The following is a 25820-nucleotide window of genomic DNA, read 5'->3' as shown; positions in this document are numbered from 1 at the left end:
GGCCTATCGTACATAGTCTAAAACTCAGCAATAGTTCTTGAGTAACCAGAACCCTACTGCTAAGTGGCAGTAATTGCATCTTTTTTTTTCTTAAGATTTTATTTTTTATTATTTTTAAAGATTTTATTTATTCATGAGAGACACAGAGGCAGAGACACAGGCAGAGGAAGAAGCAGACTCCATGCAGGGAGCCCAACATGGGACTCGATCCTGGGTCTCCAGGATCACACCCTGGGCTGAAGGCGGTGCTAAACCGCTGAGCCACAGGGGCTGCCCTTAAGATTTTATTTATTTATTCATGAGAGAGAGTGAGGCAGAGACACAGGCAGAGGGAGAAGCAGGCTCCATGCAGGGAGCCCGACGTGGGACTTGATCCCTGCTCTCCAGGATCACGCCCTGGGCCGAAGGCGGCGCTAAACCACTGAGCCACCTGGGCTGCCCAAATTGAATCTTTTTAAAGAGCAACACGTTCACGAGTGTCAATGGTACACATACTTGGCAAACAGGAGCCGGTGGGGAAAAGTGGGGGAAACACATGTGTTTTTGTGGATGCATCAGTAACCTGTGGTATTAATCCTGAACTAGCTCCTTATCCACAGTACAGGGACTACACAATTCACCAATGAATAGCAAGGCATTTGTGTTGTCTGCAGGGCTGGGGTAAGTGAAAATGATTTACAAACAGAAGCAAAAATCAGTACGTACAACTGGGGAGAGATCCAGGCAGTAAAACGAAATGCAGCTCACACAATGAACAGAGGAAGAGACTCAGTCCAAATATTGATGTCTCTTACTCAATTCTGAACACAAATATTAGAACTTCCCACTTAACGTTAATGAATCCATCTACCATATAATTAGGTGGTATTTGTATAATACTGCACTGTTGTCATATACTGTATCATATAGCGGGAGCAATAACACGCTTCTTCTCTGTGTGGAGGCTGCCGGCTTATGATTATATCAAATTATACCAAATCTGCTGCAATGGAATATACATTCCTGCAGTTACTGTCAGGCAGACTGCCAGTGCTGTAGGTAAAAGCAGTGTAGTGCAACGGTATGACTGGTTGCACATTAGAAGGAGAACACTAATTCAAGCTGAGATCAGAGGAAGATTGTGTGTGTGAGTTTCCTGCATGAGTATGTGACAGTAAAGTTACAAAAGAAGATAGTACTTCCCAGGGTCTCCGTATAGAAGGATGATACCCAGTTTGACACCCTTGCATGTGTTAATAGATATTGTGACCCAGTGCGATACTGCAGTAATTATTGCTATGCTAATGTTGTTTTAAATCTTTTGACTTATCCCTTCAGGGGTGCTACTGTAAATTCTCTTCTGATGAACATCAGAGGCAAAAAGGTTGGAATTACAGCTTTATACAGTTCCTTCCTCTGGGGTACTACATAAGTGCCAAGTATTTTACACAAACCTAGAAATATTGGCCTAATTTTTGTTTATATGTGCTTTGCAATATGTACCCTGGTCATATAGTACTCGGCATGTAGCGCTAGCTTGGGGAGGTTTTTCAGAGTTGTTTCTTTGGAAAAGCAGATGAGAAGCATTAATTTTTCTACCTAATCAGACAGCCAATGTTTGGGAGTAAGAAGAAAGCACTCCTAGTATTATCTTCTCTGGTTATTCTGAGTATATCAAATAATGAGATTGATACAATGACACTAAAAAATATACTACAAAAATTGTTTCCATTTTACCATGTACATCTTTAAATGCTGAAAGAAACAAAATACAAGTGGCATTTTTGCTTGCTACCAATAAATAAATATGTACATACCTGTGTAAGAAAGGTGATAGTTACATTGGGCAGTGTAATCATTAAGGCCCCTCCAATTCTAAAACTCTAGTTCTGATTAATGAGGGAAATATTTTCAGGATCTAAAACCCCTGTTTGACTTTCTCCCTCATAGCAGACAACCTGCATATGGGAACCAGGTAAAACGTTGCTAGGGGTGTAGCGTCCACTACAGACTTGCATGGCTCAGAGGAGTTGGTCATGCCCTTCAGCTCCAACCCAGAGAAGGGCATCTGCAATTAGAAAGGTAGGCAGTTGGCCTTGAAAAGATCCAGGCACTGTAGGTATCTGAGTGGATTGTGACCATGTGTGAAAGAGGGAGGACCACACAGTTCTATTTCATGGAATGGGTAAACTCCTCTGCACTGAAATCCGCACAACTTGCTGGCCCTGGGAATCTCTTCTGTTTTAATTTGAGACAGAGGGATTATAGGATTCCACTGAGTAAGCTGTGAAATGAGGACGCTAAGACCAGCCCTGAGGTCATATGTCCGTATTTCACGGCACTGTTTAGTACAGTTACTGATTCAGGAATTGCCTTGGCCTTTGCCAAGGGGAAAGTGGCAGTGAGTTTTCAGAGCCATAATCATGAGACAAAGCTTTTTAATTTCCCTTTCAAAAATGATGTATTGAAAGACCCACACACATTCTTAATGATTTAAGCTGATTCTCAGCTTTCAATTGGACAAGTTGGGTTTCACACTGTTTCTATAGAGTAGATCTTCTTAGATATTTGGAGCTATGATTTGGTCACGTTGCTAAAACATGTTATTGAGAGAGAAAAATATTTCTAACTTAGAAGATCTTGATAACTGTAAGAATTACAGATCACCATATCAGGACAGATGAATGGTCCATCTCTCTTTATTGCCAGTTTCTACACGTGGGAGATGTACCTTAGGAGCCTGTACACTGTTCCCTCTACTGTTCAGGAGTAAGATCAGCAAACCCCCTTCCCATCTCCTAATCTTTCCTATATCATCATCTCACTCTTGTCCCAGGAACCTGATACTCTGTTCCCTTCCTAATTACTGAATTGGGAGCTCACAAAACTCCAACTTCAAGTACTGTTCTGAAATATGACCAAATATTTTTTTAAAGATGTATTTATTTATTAGAGAGAGAGAGAGCATGCCAGTATGCAAGGGGGGGTAGAGCAGAGGGAGAGGGAGAGAGAGAGAATCACAAGCAGACACTCTGCTGAGTGTGAAGCCTGATGTAGGGCTCAATCCCAGGACTCTCAGATCATGACCTGAGCTGAAATCAGGAGTCGGACACCTAGTGGACTGGGCCAACAAGGCACCCCAATCTGACCAAATATTTTAATTTTTTGTATTCAAAGTTTGTAAAATGATCGATTTCTAGGTTACTGGAGAAGGGGTGACAAAGAGGACATTTTAAACCCTGCATCCCAAATCAGAAGTAACAGGTGGTAGCATGATATTAAACAGGCCAGGATTATGTGATGGCAACAAAGAAGGAATGGCTGCCCTGGACAGAGAAGCCCTGGGGGATGCATTCAGAACTTGGGAGACCACATGGAATCCTTGAAAGAATTTTGGAGTCAGACAGACTTATATTTAGATCCTAGCTCCATATGTTATGACTTGAATAACGTTAGAATAGTTATTTTACCTCTGTAAGACTGTCGTCCTAACTTTTAAAGTTGTGATAATACCTTCCTCACAGATTGCTGTAAGATCTGTATGAGAGAAACATTTGAAAAATTTAGCACAATCATCAGCATATAGTAAGCATTCAATTAACTATTCCTTCCTTTAGTTCTCTCTTACCCCCCTGACGTCTGCCTCCTGCCCCTCCCTGGCCTGTGATGCCCTCTAAACCCCACCAGCCTTCACCCTGCTCAAGCTTCAGTCTTATTTTGGGGAGTGTTATAGACTCTACTGTGTCTTCCCAAAATCCATAGCTTGAAATCCTAACCTGTAGGACTTCAGAATATGACTGTATTTGGAGACAGAGCCTTTAAAGAAATAATTAAATTAAAATAATTAGGTTAATGAGGGTGGGTCCTAATCTAAGTTGACTGGTATTCTACAAGAGGGAATTTGGACGTAGACATGTACAGAGATAAAATGATGTGAAATACAGGGAGAAAACGGTCCTCTACAAGCCAAGGAAAGAGGCCTATGAAGAAACCAATCCTTGTGACACCTTGTTCTTGGACTTCTCTTCTCCAGAACTGAGAAAACAGCTGTGTGGTGTTTAAGCCACTCAGTCTGTGGTGCTTTCCCAAGCTGAGGAATCCAGGGGTCTTTGCTAAAAATATGTATGAATGCCTGCTATGGAAAGGCGATGAGTTTGGATTTTGTAAACTCCAAAGCCTTTCCTTCACAGAATAGCTCATTTTTATAACATGTTAATTTACAGTTTTGCAATATTGTTCCAGGCGGGTTATGCATTAGAAAAGCTTTTGGTGGCCAGTATGGAGGCCTAACCACCCAGATGACAAATGCCTTGCATAATCTTTTGGACCATAACCTATTCTTATGTAAGAGACTTCCTCTATGTGGTTTATACTGCCTGACTTACTGTGGTTCATTTTTGTCTTTGAGGTTGTGTTGTGCCATCCTTCAGGGAAAGTTCTCCAGCGATTCCTCAACCATCTTGAGTGGTTGTTTGATAATTTCTAGTATATACTTTAGTTCAGGAGTGTTTGTTAGATATAAATTCTGGGTTAGAGGCAGGAGGAATGCCTCAAGCCACCTGGCAAGTCCTAGTTTTCTCCATATGACGCAGCTCCTCTTACTGAGAATCTGGTGCATGTCAGGCTCTATCAGAACCTGGACAGGGGGACAGCTGGGTGATCTCGGGACCCTGGGATCGAGTCCCACATCAGACTCCCTGCAGGGAGCCTGTTTCTCCCTCTGCCTCTCTGTGTGTCTCTCATGAATAAATAAATAAAATCTCTGGAATGGGTAGGGAAAGAAAATATACTTTAAAAGTCACTTTTTAGTTTTTCTTGTATTAATTTGCCCACATTGTAATTCACTTGCAGGGTTGTTTTTTTTTCTTATTCACACTCAAAAAGTCTTCCAGCAATTTATTCCCCCTGACTTCACATGACACTCTCTAGAAAATTATAGCATTCCTGCAAGCTGAAAATGCACTGCGTACCTCTTTCTCCAGATTGTTTTTAACACAGTTAACACCAAACTTTGGGGGAACTCCTAACACTTCCCTCTTTTGTGATATTTATGTTCCATATTCAGCTAACATTTATTGAGCCCCTAATATTTAGTGCCAGGTTCTATTCTAGGTTCTTTTACCTACATTACCTAGTTTAACTCACAAAACAACCCAATGGGATAAATATTGAGATAACGCTTAGAGGGGCTAAGTAAGTTGGCTGAGATAAAACCTGGATCCAGGGAGAGATAGAATTCAAACCTTAGAGAGGGACATGGAAAAGAAACAAAAATAATTGCAGATTGGACTGTGTTAAGAAAGAAACAGTATATCCTAATGATTGCAGGGGTGAGCTGGACCTGTGCGAAACTCTGTGCGAAACTGTTACTGAAATTGCAACTTGAAGCATGAAAAAGCGCTAGCCAAGAATGGAGCTGGGGAAGAGCTTTTCAGACAGCATGAAGACACTGAGGTTTAGTATGTTCTAGAAACGGAAGGCCAGCCTATTTGTAGCTTAGTGAGCAAGAGGATGACTGTTGAGAAGTGATATTGGAGAGGTAAGTAGGAGCCAGATCATGTTTGTTCAACCCAGAGAAAATAAGGAGATTGGACTTCACTGTGAATTCAGTGCAAAGCCATGGGATGGTTTTTAGTGAGATGATGCTATCAGTTTACATTTTAAAAGAGACCATGGTTGCCTTGTTATAAAATGAGTTTTTAAGGAATTAGATGAGGATCCAATGAGGAATGTAGACTGGCATGATGTTTGTGGTCAGGGCTATTAGGCTCTTAGTCTTGAGCACAATTGGAAGCCATGGGTTGGGATGTTCTGCATAAGAAGCCTTATCCTTACTCTTTGTTTCTGTCTGGAAGGCCACCACTTTGTCCTTGACAAATTCTTCCTATAAACCCATGGATAGATTTATTTGGAGGTGACTTTTGTCCTTGGTTTTTAAAAGTAAGTAATTTTTCAGAATACATCAGGGTAGAACTTAGGATAATTTTAGAGCCAGAGGAACTGTCAAAGTACGATTTTTTTCTAAACAATAAAATCAAAGCACAGAACAGCTGAATGTCATGGTCAAGGTCACACATATTGGGAGGATTGGACTAGAGTCCAGATCTCCTACCATCCAGCTAAATGCAGGTGCAGAGGACACAATATTAGCATATTCAAGAAGCAGGCAGCCTGGGGCCTCCTGGGTGGCTCAGTTGTTTTAAGCATCCAGACTCTTGGTTTTGGCTCAAGTCATGATCTTATGGGTCATAGGATGGAGCCCCAAGTCAGGCTCTGCGCTCAGTGGGGAGTCTCCTTGAAGGTTCTCCTCTGCCCCTCCCCAACCCCCACATGCTCTCTTTCTCCCTCTAAAATAAATAAATCTTAAAAGAAGGAGAAGAAGAAGAAAAAGAAGCAAGGTAGCCTCCAGTGGTGAAGCATCCTGCATAAAAAGGGGAATGGCCTAAGCTGAGGTTAGGGAGGGACTGCAGTTGTCAATACAATCACAATGACAGATGAGAATGAGAAAGGAACAGTTTGATAAAGGCTTAAAAATATAAGTAAATCTGTTATAAGGAACATTAATTAAAAACATTTGCTAGGAAGAAAATACAATTGGAATTCAACTGGAAATACTGATCTGAATAATGTATTTTCTTAAGTCTGTCATTAAAATGGTCTGGCAGCAGTGTCACTAGCATTCCCGGGAATGATTTGTCATGTACCTCCTACCGCCCAAATTTTGATCTGTAATACCTGAAAAATGAGCTACAGCTTCTTGGAAAGTAGCTAAAGGGACAAAAGATTCTACTTCAGGGTGTTTCTGCAGGCCAATTCAGTCGGAGAATTCACTGTCAATTGGACGAACTGTTTTGACAAACGCATCATTAATTGTGTTGGAGTAACTTGAGTCTGGAGATTCCACTGCCAGGGAGAGTTTTGGTGACCTAAATGGGAGTGATGAGCAGTGGAGTCTGGGGTGCAAGGCCAGCTGGAGTTGGTTGAGATGGTAATAGGAATTTGGCAGGGGTAGAGACAGTACATTTGAATGATTGTTAAAATCATTTTTCCCGTGAAAAGGCCAGAAAAATGGGTAGCAGCTAGACAGGAGATCAAAGACACGTGAGACACACAGACACTTTGTGAGGACTGGAGATATTAAAGCGTATTTGTGCTGCTACTACCATTTTTGTTTTAATCTTCTGAATCTGAGCTGCTCTGATTTCTTAATTGACAATGCCTTAATGACCGCGTGTCCTTGTCTTTTGTTAGTTTTAATTTTGAATTTGAGTGATCATGAACTTTAAGCTTTTTGAGCACGGGGATGGAATCCTATTTGCCATTTTATCCTCAAGACTAAGCCTAGCGTAGTGAATGTCTTTCAGTAAATGAGTTAAAGATAAATTAAAAAGAGCGTAGCTATAGTGTTCTCCTTACAATTCATTCATTAGAATCAAATCTTTATTCTTGGCATTCGTCATCATCAGACTGAATATATGGGGCTAGGATGTATCTGTGTTGAACTGAATTTGGACTAGTGTTGTGGATTTATAAAGAAAAGTTACTGTGTATATGTGGTGTAAATAATTCCTCCAAAAAAAGAGTTTGAATTTGAAGGCAAGGAAAATTCTGACTAAGAAAGATCACAGCAATACACATTTGCAATGAAAGTACCTAAAATCAAATTGTTCTAGCAACAATTACATAACTGTTCTTTGCTAATTTAAGGGGGAAATACTTTTTTTTCCTACTATGAGGGCGTATTTTAGTATTTGAAGTTTTGGATTTCGGATGTACTTATGACTAAAAGTTGAACTAGACTTAAGTTACCAGTGGTTTACTGAACTGCTTCTTATCAATAGCAATGGAATCATATTCCAGGAAGTACCAGACCTTTGCTCACTACTACTTCCAACTTTGAGATAGGCCAAAACTTCCAAAAAAGACTCTAGTCACAATGGAGGAAGACCATATGGAAAACAGAACAAGCAGACAGTATAGAAGGTAGGAAAACTGCCTGGGTTGTTATAAATACAGCTTCCTGTCCCAGCGTGTTTCAGCTATGTGGTCCCTGATGGAGGGTCCTCATCTACCTTGGGGTGTTTACAGCAGCCTCCAAGGAGTGGCAGTTTCTCAGGCATGCTTCCTGCATCTCTCATTGTACAGTAGGGAGCTATTACTCATTGGGCACCAGCGTTTATACTTGAGAAACTTGACAAGAGTGTATGCCATGGACACAACATTTTATGCTTTCCGGGGAGTTAACTAGGCAATTGCCAATGTATAAAGAGCAATAAATGTCTCCGGAGATGTGATGACCTGGAGAACACTGTTTTTATCTGAACCCTGGGAAGACTGAGAAACCATCGATCTAGGATTAAGACCCAGAAGGGGCAGGCCTGACTGGTTTTGTTCTCTGTGTGGTGTTCAGGGCTGAAATGCCAACAGAGCCCTGACTGAATGCAACCATGGCTTCCTTCTTCCACTCACTCTCACCTCTCCCCGAAATAAAGTTGAACAAATATTTGGAGAATGTTGGTTTGAAGGGGAGCCAGGTTATTAACCTACTCGAGTGCCCTATGTCTCTTTCAGGCCCTGTGTTTGCCAGAAGTGTCCTAATCTATACGCTTTTTTCTGTTTATTTCTCTAGTGTCCATGGAAAATGTTGGAGAACAAGGTAAGATTATGGTTTATTATTGTTTTTGATATAAAATTTTAAAAAGAATTTTAAAAAATAGCATTCATTGAGATTTGGTTGGGATTAATAAATCATACTTTGAGAATGCAGAGTCAAGGTGGGGTTAAAAACTTCTCTCACTCCCCAGACAGAATTCTCTCAGATGCTTGGCACAGACCTCTCCCTTGAAATGGTAGCCACTGTGCCAAAGATTCCTGTGGCTTGGAGATGTAGGAATATCAAACAACTCCTGTGTCAACTTAGAGTATTGCCTCACACCTGAGTCACCCGTATTGTTTGTAGAAAATGTCATTAGCTCTAGTCATTTCACACTCATTTAAGTGCCTTAATGAATAATTGAATTTTTAAATGATTCTGTATCGTCATTCTTTAAAAAGATGATAAATGAAGAATGTCATCATTCTTTTAAAAAGTGCCACAGTTTTAAAATACCAAATAGGCTGCATTTTAAATTACAAATGTTATTCAGCTGTCTTACAGAATTAATTTGTATATTAATGTATTTTCAGAATTGATCCTTGTTACTGTATACAAAATTAATATTTTACTTTGCATAGTACAGTATTTCAAGACTAAAGTCATACAAGGTGTGTTTATACACATTGCCTGAAAAAAACTATGCTCTTCTTAACAGTTGTCCCCTGCTATAAACAAGACACTTGAATTCTTGTTGGAGGAAATCTCTTTTTGTCCAGATGGTCTCTATTTAAATATGTTGTCATTAGCATAATCAGGGCCACAGATTTGACCACAGCTAAGCAAAATTAGCAAACTGCTTCTCAAATAGGAACTGGGTTTGCTATTATTCGTCAGTGAAGTAAAGTTCTTAAAGCCTCCAATGCTTTAATTCTGTGTTTATGATTTAAAGTCGCAGGCATAGCTGCCTTACTTTTATAATTTAGGAAAGGTCCCTGTAGCCATTTGGCCAATAGACGGGCTTGTCTACAGATGAGAGTTTTCTAATCATGGGATATGAAATAATTAAATTATTAAAGAATTTGGTTGAGAACAAGTAGATCTTTTGTAAATATCATGGATGGTTTTAGTTTGCATTTGCATACTATAATGGTAATTATGTTCTTCTCATTTTAGTTGTGTGCCTGATTGCTTATCATCTACTTTTTGCAATGTTTGTCTGGTCATATTGGAAAACTATCTTTACATTACCAATGAATCCTTCAAAAGAAGTAAGTTAAAATATTAATGAAGTTATCTTAAAGTTGGAAGTCAATAATATTGATGTCTAAAGAATGAATTTTATGTCTTTTTGTTAATGTTGCAAATTTATTAAGTGTAGTGATTTGTTTATATTAATGTGTCTGTAAATACTTGAATTTTCATTTGGCAAATATTATTTTTGCACAGGGTGAGTATTGTATATCCAATATTAAATCTGTTGTGTGTTCCATTTCTACTGTAGACTCAAACATCACGGTGGTGGATGGGTAAATAGATAGAGCTGAAGGTAGATATTGCTGTATTATAATTATCAGTTATACTAACAGTAGATTAGTTGGCTGTCAACCACGAGAAACAACAACAAAATAACAATGTAACTAATCTTATCTTACATTCAAAGTCTGTAGCTAGTTCACAGCTTCTTGCTCTGATATATGTGTAGCCCCCATTTCCAACATCACTTCTTGGCCTAAGATGAATGCTCCATTTTCAGCCATTACATCTACCTTCCAGACAGCTGGTCAGAGAAAGTAGGATAAAGGAGTAGAAGTAAATGTCCTTCCCTTTAAGGATACCTTCTGGAAGTTGCTGATGACATTTCCACTTACTTTAGAACTTAGTTCTATGACCATATATCTTTGTGCAGAAGGTTGGGAATGTAGTCTTTATTCTCAGTGGCCATGTTAACCATATTAACCATGTTACAAGAAGAAAACTGTGGATATTTATTTGTAGGGGGCGGGGGGGATTAGCAGTCCCAGCTACAGAAAGTTTTAGGTAGAGTGATTCGGTCAAATTTACACTTTGAAAAGAGCATTCAAAGTATTTGTTGCTGAGTCTTTCATCCTGGTTAAAAGTTCTTGGAGCAAAGAACTGTGTTTTACTCATTGCTGTATTGTTGGCACTTAGTCCAGTGCATGTTTGTTGAATTGAAATAAACTTTGTTCCAGTAATAATGGTAGAGTCTTAGTTGGCCAAGTTCAAAAAAGAAAAGACAGATCGAAGCACCACGGCAAATTGTTCCCTGAAGTAATCTGTTTAAAATGCAGCTGTGGTCAGAAAGGCTGATAAATTTGCTATATGACCTAGGAAAGGATATTAAAAAGAAAACCACAGATATTTGCACAGAATTAGTGGTATGCTTGGCCTAAAATGTTTTACATGTGGCCTTTTTTTTTTCCTTCTACTCTCTACTAATTTTTTTTCCTAACTTTTTTTCATCCCTCCTGCTGGATTTGCTTCTTTCCTATTATCTCTCTTACCCCCATCTTGGTCTTAGCTGTAGGTATGAAGAAGAATGCAGACGCCTGTCCTAGGTGATCTTATCCTATCTGGTGCTTTACCTATGACCTCTGTATTAACACTTGCCAAATCTATTTCTGGCTCTGACCTCTCCCATTGCAAATTTATATGTCTCCCTGCCAAACATAGCTCCTTAATCTACTCACACCTCAAATACAGCACATCAAGGGCTGAAGTCACCCCTTCCCCTTCCCCAAACTGTGACTCATCTGTTTCTTATACTGGTTAATGCTGCTGCCATCCAGCTCATCTTTCTGGACATTCCAGCCTTCTAGAAGCTTGGCAGCCTTGCCCAGAATTCTCCTGCTTCCTTGCCCCTTCCCCCAACCTCCAAATCCTGCTGTTTTTACTTTCTAATTTTCCTTTTTTGATTCCAACCCCTCCCCTCTATTTTCTTTCATTCTTTGTTTTTCATACCATTACCCTAATTCAGGGTCTCAATCATCTCTTTTGTCTGAGTCATTGCAATCCCCCATAGGGTTTCACTATTTACAGTCTTGCCCATATTCCCTTCCCAAAGTCCTGCGAAGCTTCATCCTTCATCCCAAAGCTGGAAGTCTAAAATCAACTTTTAATTCTTCCATTTGCTATCTGATAGCCCTTTCAACCAGTTTCCCGATCCTGTGTATTTTCAATATAGTATCCAGGGATCCTTTCAAAACACAAGACAGATCATACCATTCTTTTGCTTAGAACTTTTCTTTGATATCCAAGCTCCCTCAGAGTAAAAACATAATTCTCTGCTGTAGCTTAAAAGGCTGCTCAGGGTCTGGCCCCACACCACCTCTCTGACCCTCTTCAGCACTGCCTTAGTCACATTCCTCTCTCCTTGCTCAAATGTCAATATGCGTGTTTCTACTTCAGGGATCTACAAACCTGGTATTTTCCTTGACCTGGAACATTCTTCCCATAGATAACTGTGTGGCCAGGTCCCTTACTTACTTCTTATCTCTGTATCTCTGCTCAAATAAGACCCTATCTTTGAGGTTTTCCATGACCACTCTGTATAAAGCGGTTAAACCCTATCTCCAGAATCCCCTATAAACCTTAACCTTGCTATATTTTTCTCCATGGCATATCATTCTATGACTCATAAATAATCACTTTTTAATGTCATTCCTAGAATGTAAGCTCTGCAATGGCATGAACTTTATCTGTTTTGTTCACTGACCCATAACCAGTACCTAGAGCAGTATCTGACCCGTAAAAGGTGCTCAATAAGTATTTGCTAAATGATTGGATGTAGAGTAGAAGTTACGTGTACACATGCAGGTTTGTGTTTATGACTTTGGCAGAAGTTGAAGTAACTTCTGATTTCCCCCCTAAAATTATGTGTGAGATCACTGGCTAAGAATGGGAGGGAGGGAAGTTGACTGAGGTTGGGGAGAGGAGAGGTTTGAAATAGTGGTTAGAGAGAGTGGGAAAGTGGAAGAAATGGAAGAAATGACACAGTATTGAGGGAGCAGTCGAGACTGAGGAGAGTGATTTACAGCTGTACCAGGCTTTGTTTATGATTTTTCTACAAAAAAAACAAAAACAAAATCCATATACTTTATTTGATTCCTACAACTGTGTGAGACAGATACTATTTTTTTTAAAAGATTTTATTTATTTATTTAAGAGTGAGTGAGTGAGAGAGCATGAGTGGGAGGAGAAGCAGCAGAGGGAGAGGCAGAAGCAGGCTCCCCACAGAGTAGGGAGCCTGACTTGGGGCTGGATCCTGGAACTTAAGAATCAAGACTTGAGCTGAAGGCAAATGCTTTAACCAACTGAGCCACTCAGGCACCCTGAGCTAGATACTATTTATTACCATTTTACAAATGGAGCATAGGCTCTGAATGTTAGCTAATTATCCCAGAGCATCTAGAACTCTGTGGTGTGGTACAGCTAACATTCAAACTGAAGTTGTTTTGACCATCAAGCCTACATTCTTGCCAGTATCCATGGCTTAATACAGAGAATGGACACTACTGTGGGCAGGTGCATCCAGGACATCAGTTGGAGCATGGAGAAAAAAAAAAAAAAAAAAAAAACAGCATTTCCATTTATTATTTTTTAGTGTTTCTTTTTTTTAACTTAAGTTACATGTATAAGGTATAGAAATTTACAGAAATATATATGTAATATATATAAACATATATAAGTATAAAATATATAAATATAATGTTTCATATAAAACGTTTCATATGTAATATGAAAATTTCATATGTATATTAGCTAATACTACATATATAAATAAATATGCATATTGGTCCCAGAGTATTTTTTAGTGATGGGTCCATTATCAGGAGAATTTGGAGGCCATTATTATGAAAGAAAGAGCCCCAACTCTCTGGCTAAGAATCCTGAGTTAGTAAAATGCAAGATATCACCCTAATCTTTTAATTGATCAGAATCCAGAGACCCTCCCAGTTATAAACTGTGGAGTCCTTGACTTAAATTGACAATAGAGTGCTCTCAACTGCTAAAAATCTTTGAAAATGGGACTAAAATAGCAGAGAAGATGTAGTATAAGAAAATAATGTTAATATTTTCTTGTTGCTATTGAAAGAATTATAAGTAATCTGGAACTAAATATACCTTTTATATAACAGGATTGTTAAATTGCTAATAGTTTTTCAATTTATAAGATTTTCTCCCATAAAAGTAAGATAACCATACTAAATTATATTTTGAGAATGGTGACTAGACAAAAAGAAAAAGGAAAAAAAAAATCACCCCAGGCTAATATAGACAGTTTACATGCTGAATTTCTTTTGAGTTATTTTTCCTGGTTGTATCCAACATGCACATCTTTTAGTTTTTCCCCACATAATAGTCCATCATTGGTTTATTGTCATTTTTAATAATGGCATAATATTCTCACTAAATATGTAAAAACCTAACTTGGATTTTTAGGTTGATCCCAATTTTTTGTATTACAATGATTTTGTTAATATGTTTGTGTATGTTTTGTGCACACTTTATATTTTGGATTATTTCCTTAATATTCTCAAAAGTTGAATGACCAGACCAGGGAAATTTAAATCACTTGCAAAATCGTTTGAAAAGAGAATGGTAGCAAGTTAGAGTGCCAACAGTTTAATCAGACCTTTGGCATTACATGTCATTAAGAAAGCCATTCGTTGTGGCGTACCTGGGTAGTTCAGTGGTTGAGCATCTGCCTTTAGCTCAGGTCATGATCCCAGAGTCCCGGGATCGAGTCCCGCATCAGGCTCCCTGCAGGGAGCCTGCTTTTCCTTCTGCCCATGTCTCTGCCTCTGTGTGTCTCTCATGAATAAATAAATAAAATCTTAAAAAAAAAAAAAAGAAAAAGAAAAGCCATTGGTTGCCTATTTATTTATAAAGATTTTATTTAGTAAAGCATACAATTCCGTGAGTGTCCTATTTGTTATTAGATTTCAGGTTTTTTCTTAATTTGTATATCCTTGTAAAATTATACTCTTCTTTAGCCTGAAAACTCTATTTGATTTCCAATCTTGGTTTCTAATTTCTAGTAAAAGGAAGGAGGAATCCTTGGAGAAATGACTGATTCTAGAACTAGGGCAGGAAATACTCAGGATGAGCCAGAGTGTGGGTGGGGGGGAAATGGGTGAAATAGGGAAAAGGGAGTAAGAGGTAGAAACTTCCAGTTATAAAATAAATAAGCCACAAAGATGAAAAATATGGCACAGGGAATATAGTCAATAGTATTGTAATAACGTTGTAATGGTGACAATACTTAACGTGGTGAGCACAGAGTGATGTATGGAATTGTTTAATCAATATGTCATATACCTGAAACTAATATAATATTGTATGTTAGTTATACCTCAATAAAAAGTAAAAATCAAAATTAAATAAGAAGAGCCATCTATAAGGTAATAGCCATCATCTTATGGTGATAAAAAGTAAGGTAGGGCTTAAAAGTAAATAAGATAAAATAAAATAGAGCACTTTCTCGACTTTTGATGGGGTTATGTCCTGGTAAACCCATTGTAAATTGAAAATATAGTAAGTAAAAAATGCATTTAATACATCTAACCCATTAAGTGTGATAGCTTAGCCCAGCCAACCTCAAACATACTCAGAACACTTATATTAGCCTACATCTAGGCAAAATCATTAACACAAAACCTATTTTATAATAAATTGTTGAATTTGTTGAATAGTGTACTGAAAGTGAAGAATGATGGTTGTATGGGGACAAAACGGTTTTAAGTGTATGAGTTGTTTACTCTTGTGATCACCTGACTGGCAGGAGCTGTGGATTGCTGCCACAGCCCTACGTCATCAGAGAAGATCATATTGAATATCACTAGCCTAGGAGAAGATACAAATTCAAAAGCTGAAGTATGGTTTCTGCTGAATGGATATCACTTTCACACCATTGTAAAGTCAAAAAAAAAAAAAATTGTGAGGCCATTCTACGTGGGGGGCATTTGTAGGTTGATGGTGGTATTTCAAAGGGACACAGAAGCCAGTTGAAAATTCCCAATGACTGAAACTAGAACAATCTGAGCAACAAAATAGATAAAATAGTATTGGATTATAGCCAAAAGTATACAATAAATATCTATCAATCTACTAATATAAGTAAATGAATAAATGGGGAGAAAAATCTCTTTTATTGGAGAATTTCAAGTAATTTATGTAGATATTTTGCTCTTAGAAGAGGCAAGAATAAATCCCCACTCTTTAAATGTAGGCTGCAGGTGGTAAATTTCTTTCAAAGAGTACAGAGGATGGAAAAGGGAAAATAATGAGGAACTTTAGTGTAGAGAAACCTGACAAACGCTCCCTCAACCAGGTGATTAAGTTTAATGCAAGCACGGATAGGCGATGTTGGTAGTATATCTCCTTGATATTATGTGATGAGAAGGACACTTTTACCTCTGCAGTCTTCATCCCTCTAACAACAAATCTCAAACCTAATCATAAAAAAAAATCAGATTTTAATAAAGCAGCATCCAGAAAAACTGTCAAGATCAACAAAAACAGGGAAAATCTAAGAAATTGTCACAGCCAAGAGGAACTTAAGATAGGACAAATAAAGGTACTGTGGTGTACTGGATGGAAACCTAGAGCAGAAAAAGATATTCAGTGAAAACAAAGGAAATCTGAATAAGCTATAGACTTTAGTTAGTAATAATGCATCAGTATTGATTTTATTAATTGTAATAAATGTACCATAATGTACTAATAGATGATGTTAATAATATGGGCATTTTGGCGAGAAGATATATGGGAAGCATGTAATATTTTCTCAAATTTTCTATAAATCTAAAGTGTTTTAATTTTAAAGTTGATAAAGCTATTTAAACAAGACAAAACAACATCCATTAACTGGCCAGAGGACTGCCATAACTTACAAGTTGGTGGTAGGTCAAAGATATTATCTTTTCCACCCTAGGAGATCTTCCATTCTTTCAGATATCTACAAATGTTATTTCTTCAAATCCATGACAAACCTTGGCACATTAAAGTGTTCTGGGGGACAGGACTCTATTTGGTGTATTCCACGTTAATATTAGATATTTGAACATCCTTATTATATGAGTAATAATTCTACCAACCTGTATTTGGTTTTCTGGACATGATGAAGTATATTGTTTATTTATTAATAAAAGCATTAAACATCTCAGCAGTCTTTCAGTTCACTCACTAAAACTTTCCTTTAAGGTAAAAAGGATCCCAAACTCCATAAGAAAATGTGGTAACATGTTGTTGGTTTTAATTCTTTTGACTATATTAAGTCTTTATTAAACTGATTTTCAATACTATACTTTAAACTAATTTTAGAAATAAGGAGGGGAGGGATCCCTGGGTGGCGCAGCGGTTTGGCGCCTGCCTTTGGCCCAGGGCGCGATCCTGGAGACCCGGGATCGAATCCCACGTCGGGCTCCCGGTGCATGGAGCCTGCTTCTCCCTCTGCCTGTGTCTCTGCCTCTCTCTCTCTCTCTCTCTCTCTCTATGTGACTATCATAAATAAATAAAATTAAAAAAAAAAAAAAGAAATAAGGAGGGGAAATATATCTGCCTAAATGGTGGGAATCTGAGAATGGAATGTTGGGGACTGAGATATAAAATAAATTTTTCCTTGATTGGTCTAACATAGGACTACTGACATTTTATCCATTTCATAATTGTAAGAGAGTGCGGACTCTGTGCTAGGACTTGATTCTTGCCCTTGTAGGGTTACGTATTTGTGGGAAAGTTAGACAAGGACCAATGAACAAACAAAATGATTTAAAATTGTGGTGCATAATGCAAAGAAGGAATATATGGACCTAAGGGAGGGTGGACAGGAGGAAGGGACAGAATTTTCAGGGTACTTACCTTAGTAAGGGAATCATGGAAGTTCTTTGAGAAGATGGCATTTAAGCTGAAATCTGCAAAATGAGAAGGAGCCATCTATAGAGTGAGGACTAGCCTTCTAGGGAGAGGAATCAGCATGTGCGAAGACACTTTCACAAGTGTGTCACAGACACTTTTACAATGACCATGTCTTTTTCTTGACTTTTACAGCATTATGACATCATTTGATATTATACCCTTTATACCAATTAAATATTTCCAAACAAGATATGCAGTTCTGTTAGGACCATTTACCTTTATGTCACTGTTTTTTTTTTCTTTCAAAACAATGAATGCACATTTTAAATGTTAAAGTAGTAAGGTGCATGATGTCTAACCTAGAATTTTTTTTTTTTTAAAGATTTTATTTTTTCATTCATGAGAGACAGAGAGAGAGAGGCAGAGACACAGGCAGAGGGAGAAGCAGGCTCCATGCAGGAAGTCTGATGTGGGACTCAATCCCGGGGATCACGCCTTGGGCCGAAGACAGGCGCCAAACCGCTGAGCCACCCAGGGATCCCCCTAACCTAGAATTGTTAAATAAGCCAGAATATCTGACAAATCCCCTGATAAACCAATACAATTGCATATGATGGATCACTAAAAAATTTGAATTTTTCTTTGCCAGCTCTTTAATTTAGTTAATAAGATCTAAAGAGTGACAACATTCTCAGTGCACCCGCCTCCTATCAAAGTTCTTTTTTTAAGAGTATCTTCGAAAACAATGGAATAACTTGTAGGAATCTGTTATCCAATTGGGAGATAGTTGTTTACCTATTTGAAATGTGGTTCCCAAATTTTCCTTTGATTCCAAGATATTTAATCTACTGTTCCTTTGCCACAGCCTCTGGGATCAGGCTGCAAGATCTTTCTTTTCTAGGCTGGAAATTCAGCACTACTCACAGCCACTCACCATCTTCACATATATATTCGACCAATCAGAATACTTGTATAAATGTTTCTTTTTTTTTTTTTTTTTTAACTGAGATTTAGGGTAGCAAGCAAGTGAAGAGCAGCTGACAGAATGCACTATGCCTTCATATATGTGACCTTTATTTATTTGTTATTTGTATTCATTTGAGAAAGGACTGGTTGAAGTGTAATTTTGGAACAATATGAAATTAATAGGAAAAGAAATGCTGTGGATTTATAACAGAAGGAATGTTTAATGTGAATTCTTTTTTCAATTATCTTAGAAACTCTTAAAGACCTAACTATAACCTATCTACTAGTTTATTTTTTTTATCTACTAGTTTAATGCCAGTAAATTTATTATACTAATTTAGAATAATTTGTATGATGTAAATTTCTACTTAGGCAAAATATTTTATTTTCTTTACCTTAATAAGTCTGAAATTTTACAGTATATTTAACTAAATGTTCTGCATATGGTAATAGCATGGTAGCTTAGAAATGATCTACATTTGAAAGCTGGAAATTTGTTTTTCTTTTTAAAATAACCTCAATAGAATTGTCAACCTCTAAACAAAGATTTTTAATTTATATTTCTCCAAAGAGAAAGATGTAGGTTCAAATATGATGACTGCATTTTAAATAAATTATATTTCTTTCCTTCATTGACATAATTAGATCACTTTCTTAAAACTTAAAAAATTATGGAATATACATACAAAAGAGCATATACAATGCACAATTTACTATATATATGAATATATGTGATTCATTAATTGTGCAGTGTAATATAGGGTTCAATTATGTGGATATGTCATACTCCAGTTTATTTATCCATTATCCTTTTGATGGACATTTGGCTTGTGTTTAATTTTTTACATTTTTAACTTTGATGCTGTGAGTATCCTTGTACATATCTCCTGGAACAGATTTATACTTTTTTATACAGACTTTTAAAACTGTTTTTTTGTGACATTTTTGTGGGTATATGTGCAGCTCAAACCAATTTGATTTTTGTCAAATATATATTTTTAATTGGGTAGGCCAAATTGACAGGTTAAGAAGTAAAATACATGATTAATTCTTTTGAGTGCTGGAGAATTCATATGATTATCCCTAAATTAAAACTCACTTAGATGAGAAAACATACTTGATGAATTCATTTCTGAATATTATTTATCCTAATAATATTCAGTTGAAAAATGTGTCCATCAAGCCAAATTTATTTTACCATTTCATTTATTAATATAACTAATATTGGAGTAGAAGTCTGCTGTTGGTTTTTTTGTTTTGTTTTTTTTACTTTATTTCTTTGAGAGAGAGTAAAAGCCAGGGGAGAGGCAGAGGCAGAGGGAGAAATAGTCTTCCTGCTGAGCAAGGGGGCCTGATTTGGGGCTCTATCCCACGACCCCAGGATCATGACCTCAGCTGAAGGCAGATGCTTAACTGACTGAGCCACTCAGGTGCCCCGAACTCTACAGTTTATAAAACAACTTTACATACTCTGTTCCTCTTGAGTTTCACGAACATCAAAGGAAGCAGATATTAGTAATTATTCTCTTTTTCTAGATGCATCAACTAATGCTCTACCAGATTAACAGACTTGCCCAGATTCAAACTCTATTACCACTCTATGATACATACTATTGATATTTTATATATACCTCTTTGTAGGTGTAGTAGACCAGTGTGCTGTTTCTTGAGAACTCTGACTGAAATTCAGTTTTTTTCCACAGTTCCATCTCTCTTATGCAGAAAAAGAATTGTTGGAGAGAGAGCCAAGAGGAGAAGCCCATCAGGAAGTTCTTAGGCGAGCAGCCAAAGATCTTCCCATCTATACCCGGACCATGTCTGGAGGTACATGATAATGAGCGCTTTGGCACGATTGTTGTGGTGACTGTCAGCATATTTATATACTTGAAACTGTCAAACACTCATTGAAACGCATTGTGTTATGTCTTGGGTGGTTTATTGAATCTTTCCTATACAATTCCACAAAACAGACCTGTGAATAACAGCGTGGCCCAGAGATCTCAATCGCATCCACACTGACTTTACTTGTCTTGTGGCTTTTCTAGTCACTTAGCTGGGACTCAGTGGAGATGTTAGAACTGCTGAAATCTTGATTTGTAGTTATATTTAAAGTTTAAAAGTTTAATTATAGATCTTCGTATTTAAAAGGGAGCAATATCTATAATGAACATAACATTGGCAATTTTACACAAATTTAAAGCAGTAATTGTATAAAGTAGTATAAAACTTAAGGTATTGTTATAATTTCTTTATCTTTAAAATGTATGGTAATTTTCACCTTTTTTTCTCTCTCTCCCTTTCCTTTTCCTTTTCCTTTTCTTTTTCCTTTTCCTTTTCCTTTTCCTTTTCCTTATGCAATTCAGTTAATAAATCTCTTTTACCTGGGTCAAGACCTTTTAGGTAGTTTAACAACTATGTAATTAAAGAATTGTCTTTAAAATGGACACACACCAAGACTCAGCCAGAAATTTTATAACTCTAGGCCTGTGCCACCCACTTTGGTAGCACTAGCCCTATGTCCTGTTGAGCATTTAAAATATGGCCACTCCAAATTCAGTTGTGCTCTAAGTGTAAAATATGCACCTGGTTTCAAAGATTTAGTATGGCAAAAAGACTGTAACATATCTCATTAATATTTTTATATTATTTATATTTGTTTCTAACTCACTTGAGAATCATAATTGAATCTAAGTCAAGGTCTTACAATTTTTTCCTGTTTGTTTTTCCTATTTCTCAATGGGCAAGTGGCAATTTCTTGATTTAATATTAATGCCACTGGTTCTGTGGCACAAAGACAGATGTGCTTGTATACTTCTATGTATATTGACCCTAGATAAGCCTAAGCAAATACTGAGGAAATTTAATCTCCTTAAAAATAAATTACTGCACAAATTTCCAAAACTAGTAATGACAGTGATGGTATCAGGTATGAAAAACTAGTCTCCATGTTCCTAGGACAGGGCTTTTTAACTGTACAGCTTGATACACTGGATTAAGAGGGAAGAAGCATAAGTCATACCATAATAAAGTATTAATTTCTATTAATAATAACTACACTTTGGATTTATAAGTCATCTCCTTGTGTAGTTTGTATAATGTTAAGGCTGTTAATCTCTGTTCCTCTCAGGTGTTAGATACCTACCTCCTGAGATGAACTTATGGTTCTTAAGAGTTGTGAAAGTGTGGAATACAGTCTGGATCTCCTAATATAACCTTTGTTTATATTTTCAGTGCAAAAATTCTGGATGCCTGCAAAAATCAATATTAGCTGACTAAAGTCATCAACTAAATTAAATTACACACAAAGCATAATAGATGATGTTGGTCTGATTGATCCCCCTCTGGAATATATAGAATGTAGAGGTGAACACGGTGCAGAATGGACATTCAGGGGAGCAGCCACAGTCCCACCAAGGCGAGAACGTGAGAGGGGTGCTTCTTACCTCACCCCCAGCCAGGACCTCAGGGTTCTCTAGAAAACTTGCTTCTTCGTCCTGAGAAATTTTGTGGATTACTAAAGCTACTGAAAAGTTCAGTTGATGTTCATGTACTTTATATTTTATAGACAGAATTGAAGAAAGTGGATGGTAATGTAATTGAAGATTTTACTATCCATTTTAAATCCACAGTACTTCCTCCAAACCCCAAAGAGAACAATGCCGGTTGCCTATATGAAACTGACTGCCCTAACAAGGGGAAAAATCCAACCACATTCACACTTTAGTGTTGGGCAAGGTGAAGCAGGAGATTATCTCACCTGGTAGTCCTGTGCTTTTTCCTGATCCAGCCATCTTCTGCTTTCTTACAGGGATCACCAAACTTTATTAGATTGTTTTTTATTTTTATTCTTATTAATGAGGACTCTTTGCTTTTTTAGCTCTCTCTTGCCCTTGATCTCTTTCTACGAAAAATTTTTTTTTTTTTTGTAGATTTTGACTAAGAAGATAACAGCTAGAGGTGATGGAGCTTATCGTTTTGCACACAGAAATTAATAATAATTTCTTTTCAACATTACCCAAAAGGGTTTTAAATTACATAAGAGATATATGGATAAACTCTGAAAAAATGAAAACAAGACAGTTAAAATTCTCTTTGGTAGGAGCTTTTAAGTGATAATCAGGTGGTTCATTTTAAATTACAGCGGTATAAGTTTAGTTGATATTGGCACATGGAATTTTTTTTTTTTCGTTTTTATTTTAATCACCCAGTGCTCATCGTGACAAGTGCCTTTCTTAATCCCAATCACCTATTTACCCATATCTCCACTTCCTTTCCTCTGGTAACCATCAGTTTGCTTTCCATAGTTAAGAGTCTGTTTCTTGGTTTGTCTGTCTCTTTCTCTTTGCTTTTATTCATTTTTTTTTGTTTCTTAAATTCCACATGAGTGAAATTATATAGTATTTGTCTTTCTCTGACTTATTTCACTTAGCATTATACACTTTAGCTCCATCCATGTCATTGCAAATGGCATGATTTCATTCTTTTTTTATGGCTGAGTAATATTCCATTGTATATATACATAGCATGACTTTTTTATCCATTTATCAATTGATGGACACTTGGGCCACTTCCATTTCTTGGCTATTATAAATAATGCTGCCATAAACATAGGGGTGCATGTATCCCTTTGAATGAGTGTCTGTGTATTATTTGGCTATATACCCAGTAGTGAAATTGCTGGATGGTAGGGTAGTTCTATTTTTAACTTTTTGAGGAACCTCCATAGTATTTTCCAGAGTGGCTGCACCAATTTGTATTCCCAACAGTGCATGAGAGTTCCTCTTTCTCCACATCCTCACCAACACCTGTTGTTTCTTGTGTTGTAGATTTTAGTCATTCTGAGAGGTGTGAAGAGATACCTCAGTGAGGTTTGATTTGCATTTCCCTGATGATAAGAGATAATGAGCATCTTTTCATGTTTCTGTTGGCCATCTGGAGGTCTTCTTTGGAGAAGTAGCTGTTTATATCTTCCTCATATTTTTAATTGGATTATTTGTGTTGATTTGTGTAAATTCCTTATATATTTTGGATACTAACCCTTTATCAGATACATCATTTGCAAATATCCTCTCCCATTTTGTAGTTTGCCCTTTAGTTTTGTTGATTTGTTTCCTTCACTGGGCAGAAACTTTTTATTTTGATGTGATCCCAATAGTTTATTTTTGCTTTTGTTTTCACTTGCCCTTAGGCAAGTATCTAGAAAAAGTTGCTATGGCCAATGTCAGAGAAATTACTGCCGTGCTTCTAGGATTTTTATGGTGAGACACTTGGGTGGCTCAGTGGTTTAGTGCCTGCCTTCAGCCCAGGGCATGATCCTGGAGTCCTGGGATCGAGTCCCACATTGGGCTCCTTGCGTGGAGCCTGCTTCTCCCTCTGCCTGTATTTCTGTCTCTGTCTCTCTCTCTCGGTCTCTCATGAATAAATAAATAAAATCTTTTTTTTTTTTTAAAAAGGATTTTTATGGTTTCCTGTCTTCCTGTAAATTTCTTCATAATTTTGGTCTTTAATCCATTTTGGGTTTATTTTTTTGTATGGTGTGAGAAAGTGGTCCAGTTTCTTTTGCCTACTGCTGTCCAGTTTTCCCAATACAATTTGTTGAAGAGACTATCTTTTCTTCATTGAATATTCTTGCCTCCTTTGTCATAAATTAATTGATGTTACAATTGTGGGTTTATTTGATTGTTTTGGCTATTCACATATTTTGTTCCAAACAAATTTTAGGATTATTTGTTCTAGTTCTGTGAAAAATGGTGTTGGTTTTTTGATAGGGATTGCATCAAATGTGTAGATTGCTTTGGGTAGTAGGAACATTTTAACTGTGTCATGGATTCTTCTAATCCATGAGCATGGAACATCTATCTGTTTCTTCATGTCATCTTCAATATTTTGCAGCATTGTTTTATATAAAGTTTTCAGAATACAGGCCTTTCACCTCTTTGGTTAGGTTTATTCCTAGGTATCTTATTATTTTTGATGCAGTTGTAAATGGGATTGTTTTCTTTTTTTTTAATGAGAGTAAATTTCTGTTTATGAAAGACTATAAAAAAAAAACTATTTCTACATTGTTTTGATTTCCTGAGAATTATTACCCACTTTTATTTGAGAGGTTTTTGTTTTGTTTTGTTTTGGCTTTTGTTTTGTTTTGTTTTGTTTTGTTTCCCCAGTGTACTTTAAAGTTGAAATAATCACCATCTGGAGAAAATATAGCATTGCTCACCAAACTCACCGCTTAAAGTGCAACTATAAATGTAAAAAATATATATAATAGTTTTCAAAGACTTAGTATGAAAAAATATAAAATATTTGATTGATATTTGTATATTAATTATATGTTGAAATAACATTTTTGACGTAGGTCAAATATTATATTATCTTAAAAATAATTTCCCTGTTTCTTTTTCTTTCTTTTAACATAACTCCTAGAGAATCTAAAAGTACTATGTGGCTCACATTATATTTCTTCTGGATGATACTGCTTACAATATGCTGTAATGCTCTGCATGAGTCAGTGATACTGTGTAGCTTTCCCTGGAATGTAGCTATGATACCTCTTCATTCAGCAATGAGCCAGTCATGCCGTTAATCTCTGTAGTTCAGGAAAAAAGAGAGCTGTGTAAGGGGGATGATTGAAAACTTATTTTAATACTGAAAATAATTCATATAGGTCTTGTCTGAAAAAACTCATCCTAATCTTAGTTTATAGCAACTGTTACCTTTTTCAAAGATCATAATATTAGCTAATGTAACAGTGGTAATTATTTGTTTCAAGTACTTTTTCCAAATTTTAAATTCACTATTTTGATTTTTATTGAACCATGGCCCACCTAATAACTGTTCTCCTGTAATTTTGGAGACTGCTTGTATCTTGTAAGATGTCTGTGTACTGAAATAGCATCTTCAATTTAGTCATCCATAATTGTCTTTGCTATCTGTATTAGAGAAGAAAGGATCAGGATTACCATTACAAGAATTAAGATCGTGTATTGGAAATGCTTCTTCCAATACTCACTTCTAACCTTGTATCTCACCCAACAGAGAACATGTGAGCTCTTTCCCAATTTAAGCAACTAATAGAATTTAATAGTGTTTCTAAAATGTGTTTCACATAAAACTTCTAAAATGTGGTTGTATCATCAGGTACTTATCCTGTTAAGGTACTGGAAAGAAGTTGATTTACTTGAGGGAGACATTTTGTTTTCTTTGATAGAAATGGACATATTTGCATTCTTTGTGAGCCTTCCACCATTACTGACAATTAGGAATGCCTTAGAAAAATTCCTCCCAAAGATTCTCTTTTCTTGAAAAACCTCTCTAGAGAACTAAGGCTGGAGGCACTTGGCTGGCTCAGGCTGTTGAGCAGAGTGACTCTTAATCTCAGGGTCATGAGTTTGAGCCCCATGTT

The 25820-nt window shown here is 36.9% G+C and overlaps 1 protein-coding gene across 10 annotated transcripts in view; it reads left to right on the top strand.

Moving 5' to 3' along the window:
• Positions 1-25820, top strand: part of ZDHHC2 (zDHHC palmitoyltransferase 2) — a 70017-nt gene that overhangs the window by 11877 nt on the left and 32320 nt on the right. For 9 of the 10 annotated variants that reach the window (XR_013352753.1, XR_013352752.1, XR_013352755.1 and 6 more), the window contains 3 exons: positions 8609-8635; positions 9749-9843; positions 20122-20242. Coding sequence is in view for 1 of the 10 variants with exons in the window: in XM_077848933.1 (XP_077705059.1) it covers positions 8609-8635; positions 9749-9843; positions 20122-20242 (243 nt within the window). In the remaining 9 variants the exon portion in view is untranslated. Of the gene's footprint in view, positions 1-5409; positions 5519-8608; positions 8636-9748; positions 9844-20121; positions 20243-25820 lie in introns of those variants that run through there. The other variant, XR_013352760.1, reaches the window with a different exon arrangement.

The sequence above is a fragment of the Canis aureus genome, chromosome 15 (genome assembly GCF_053574225.1).
Source record: "Canis aureus isolate CA01 chromosome 15, VMU_Caureus_v.1.0, whole genome shotgun sequence".
Taxonomy (NCBI): domain Eukaryota; kingdom Metazoa; phylum Chordata; class Mammalia; order Carnivora; family Canidae; genus Canis; species Canis aureus.
Note: the sequence above shows the minus strand (reverse complement) of the source record. Positions and strands in the feature narration are given on the sequence as shown.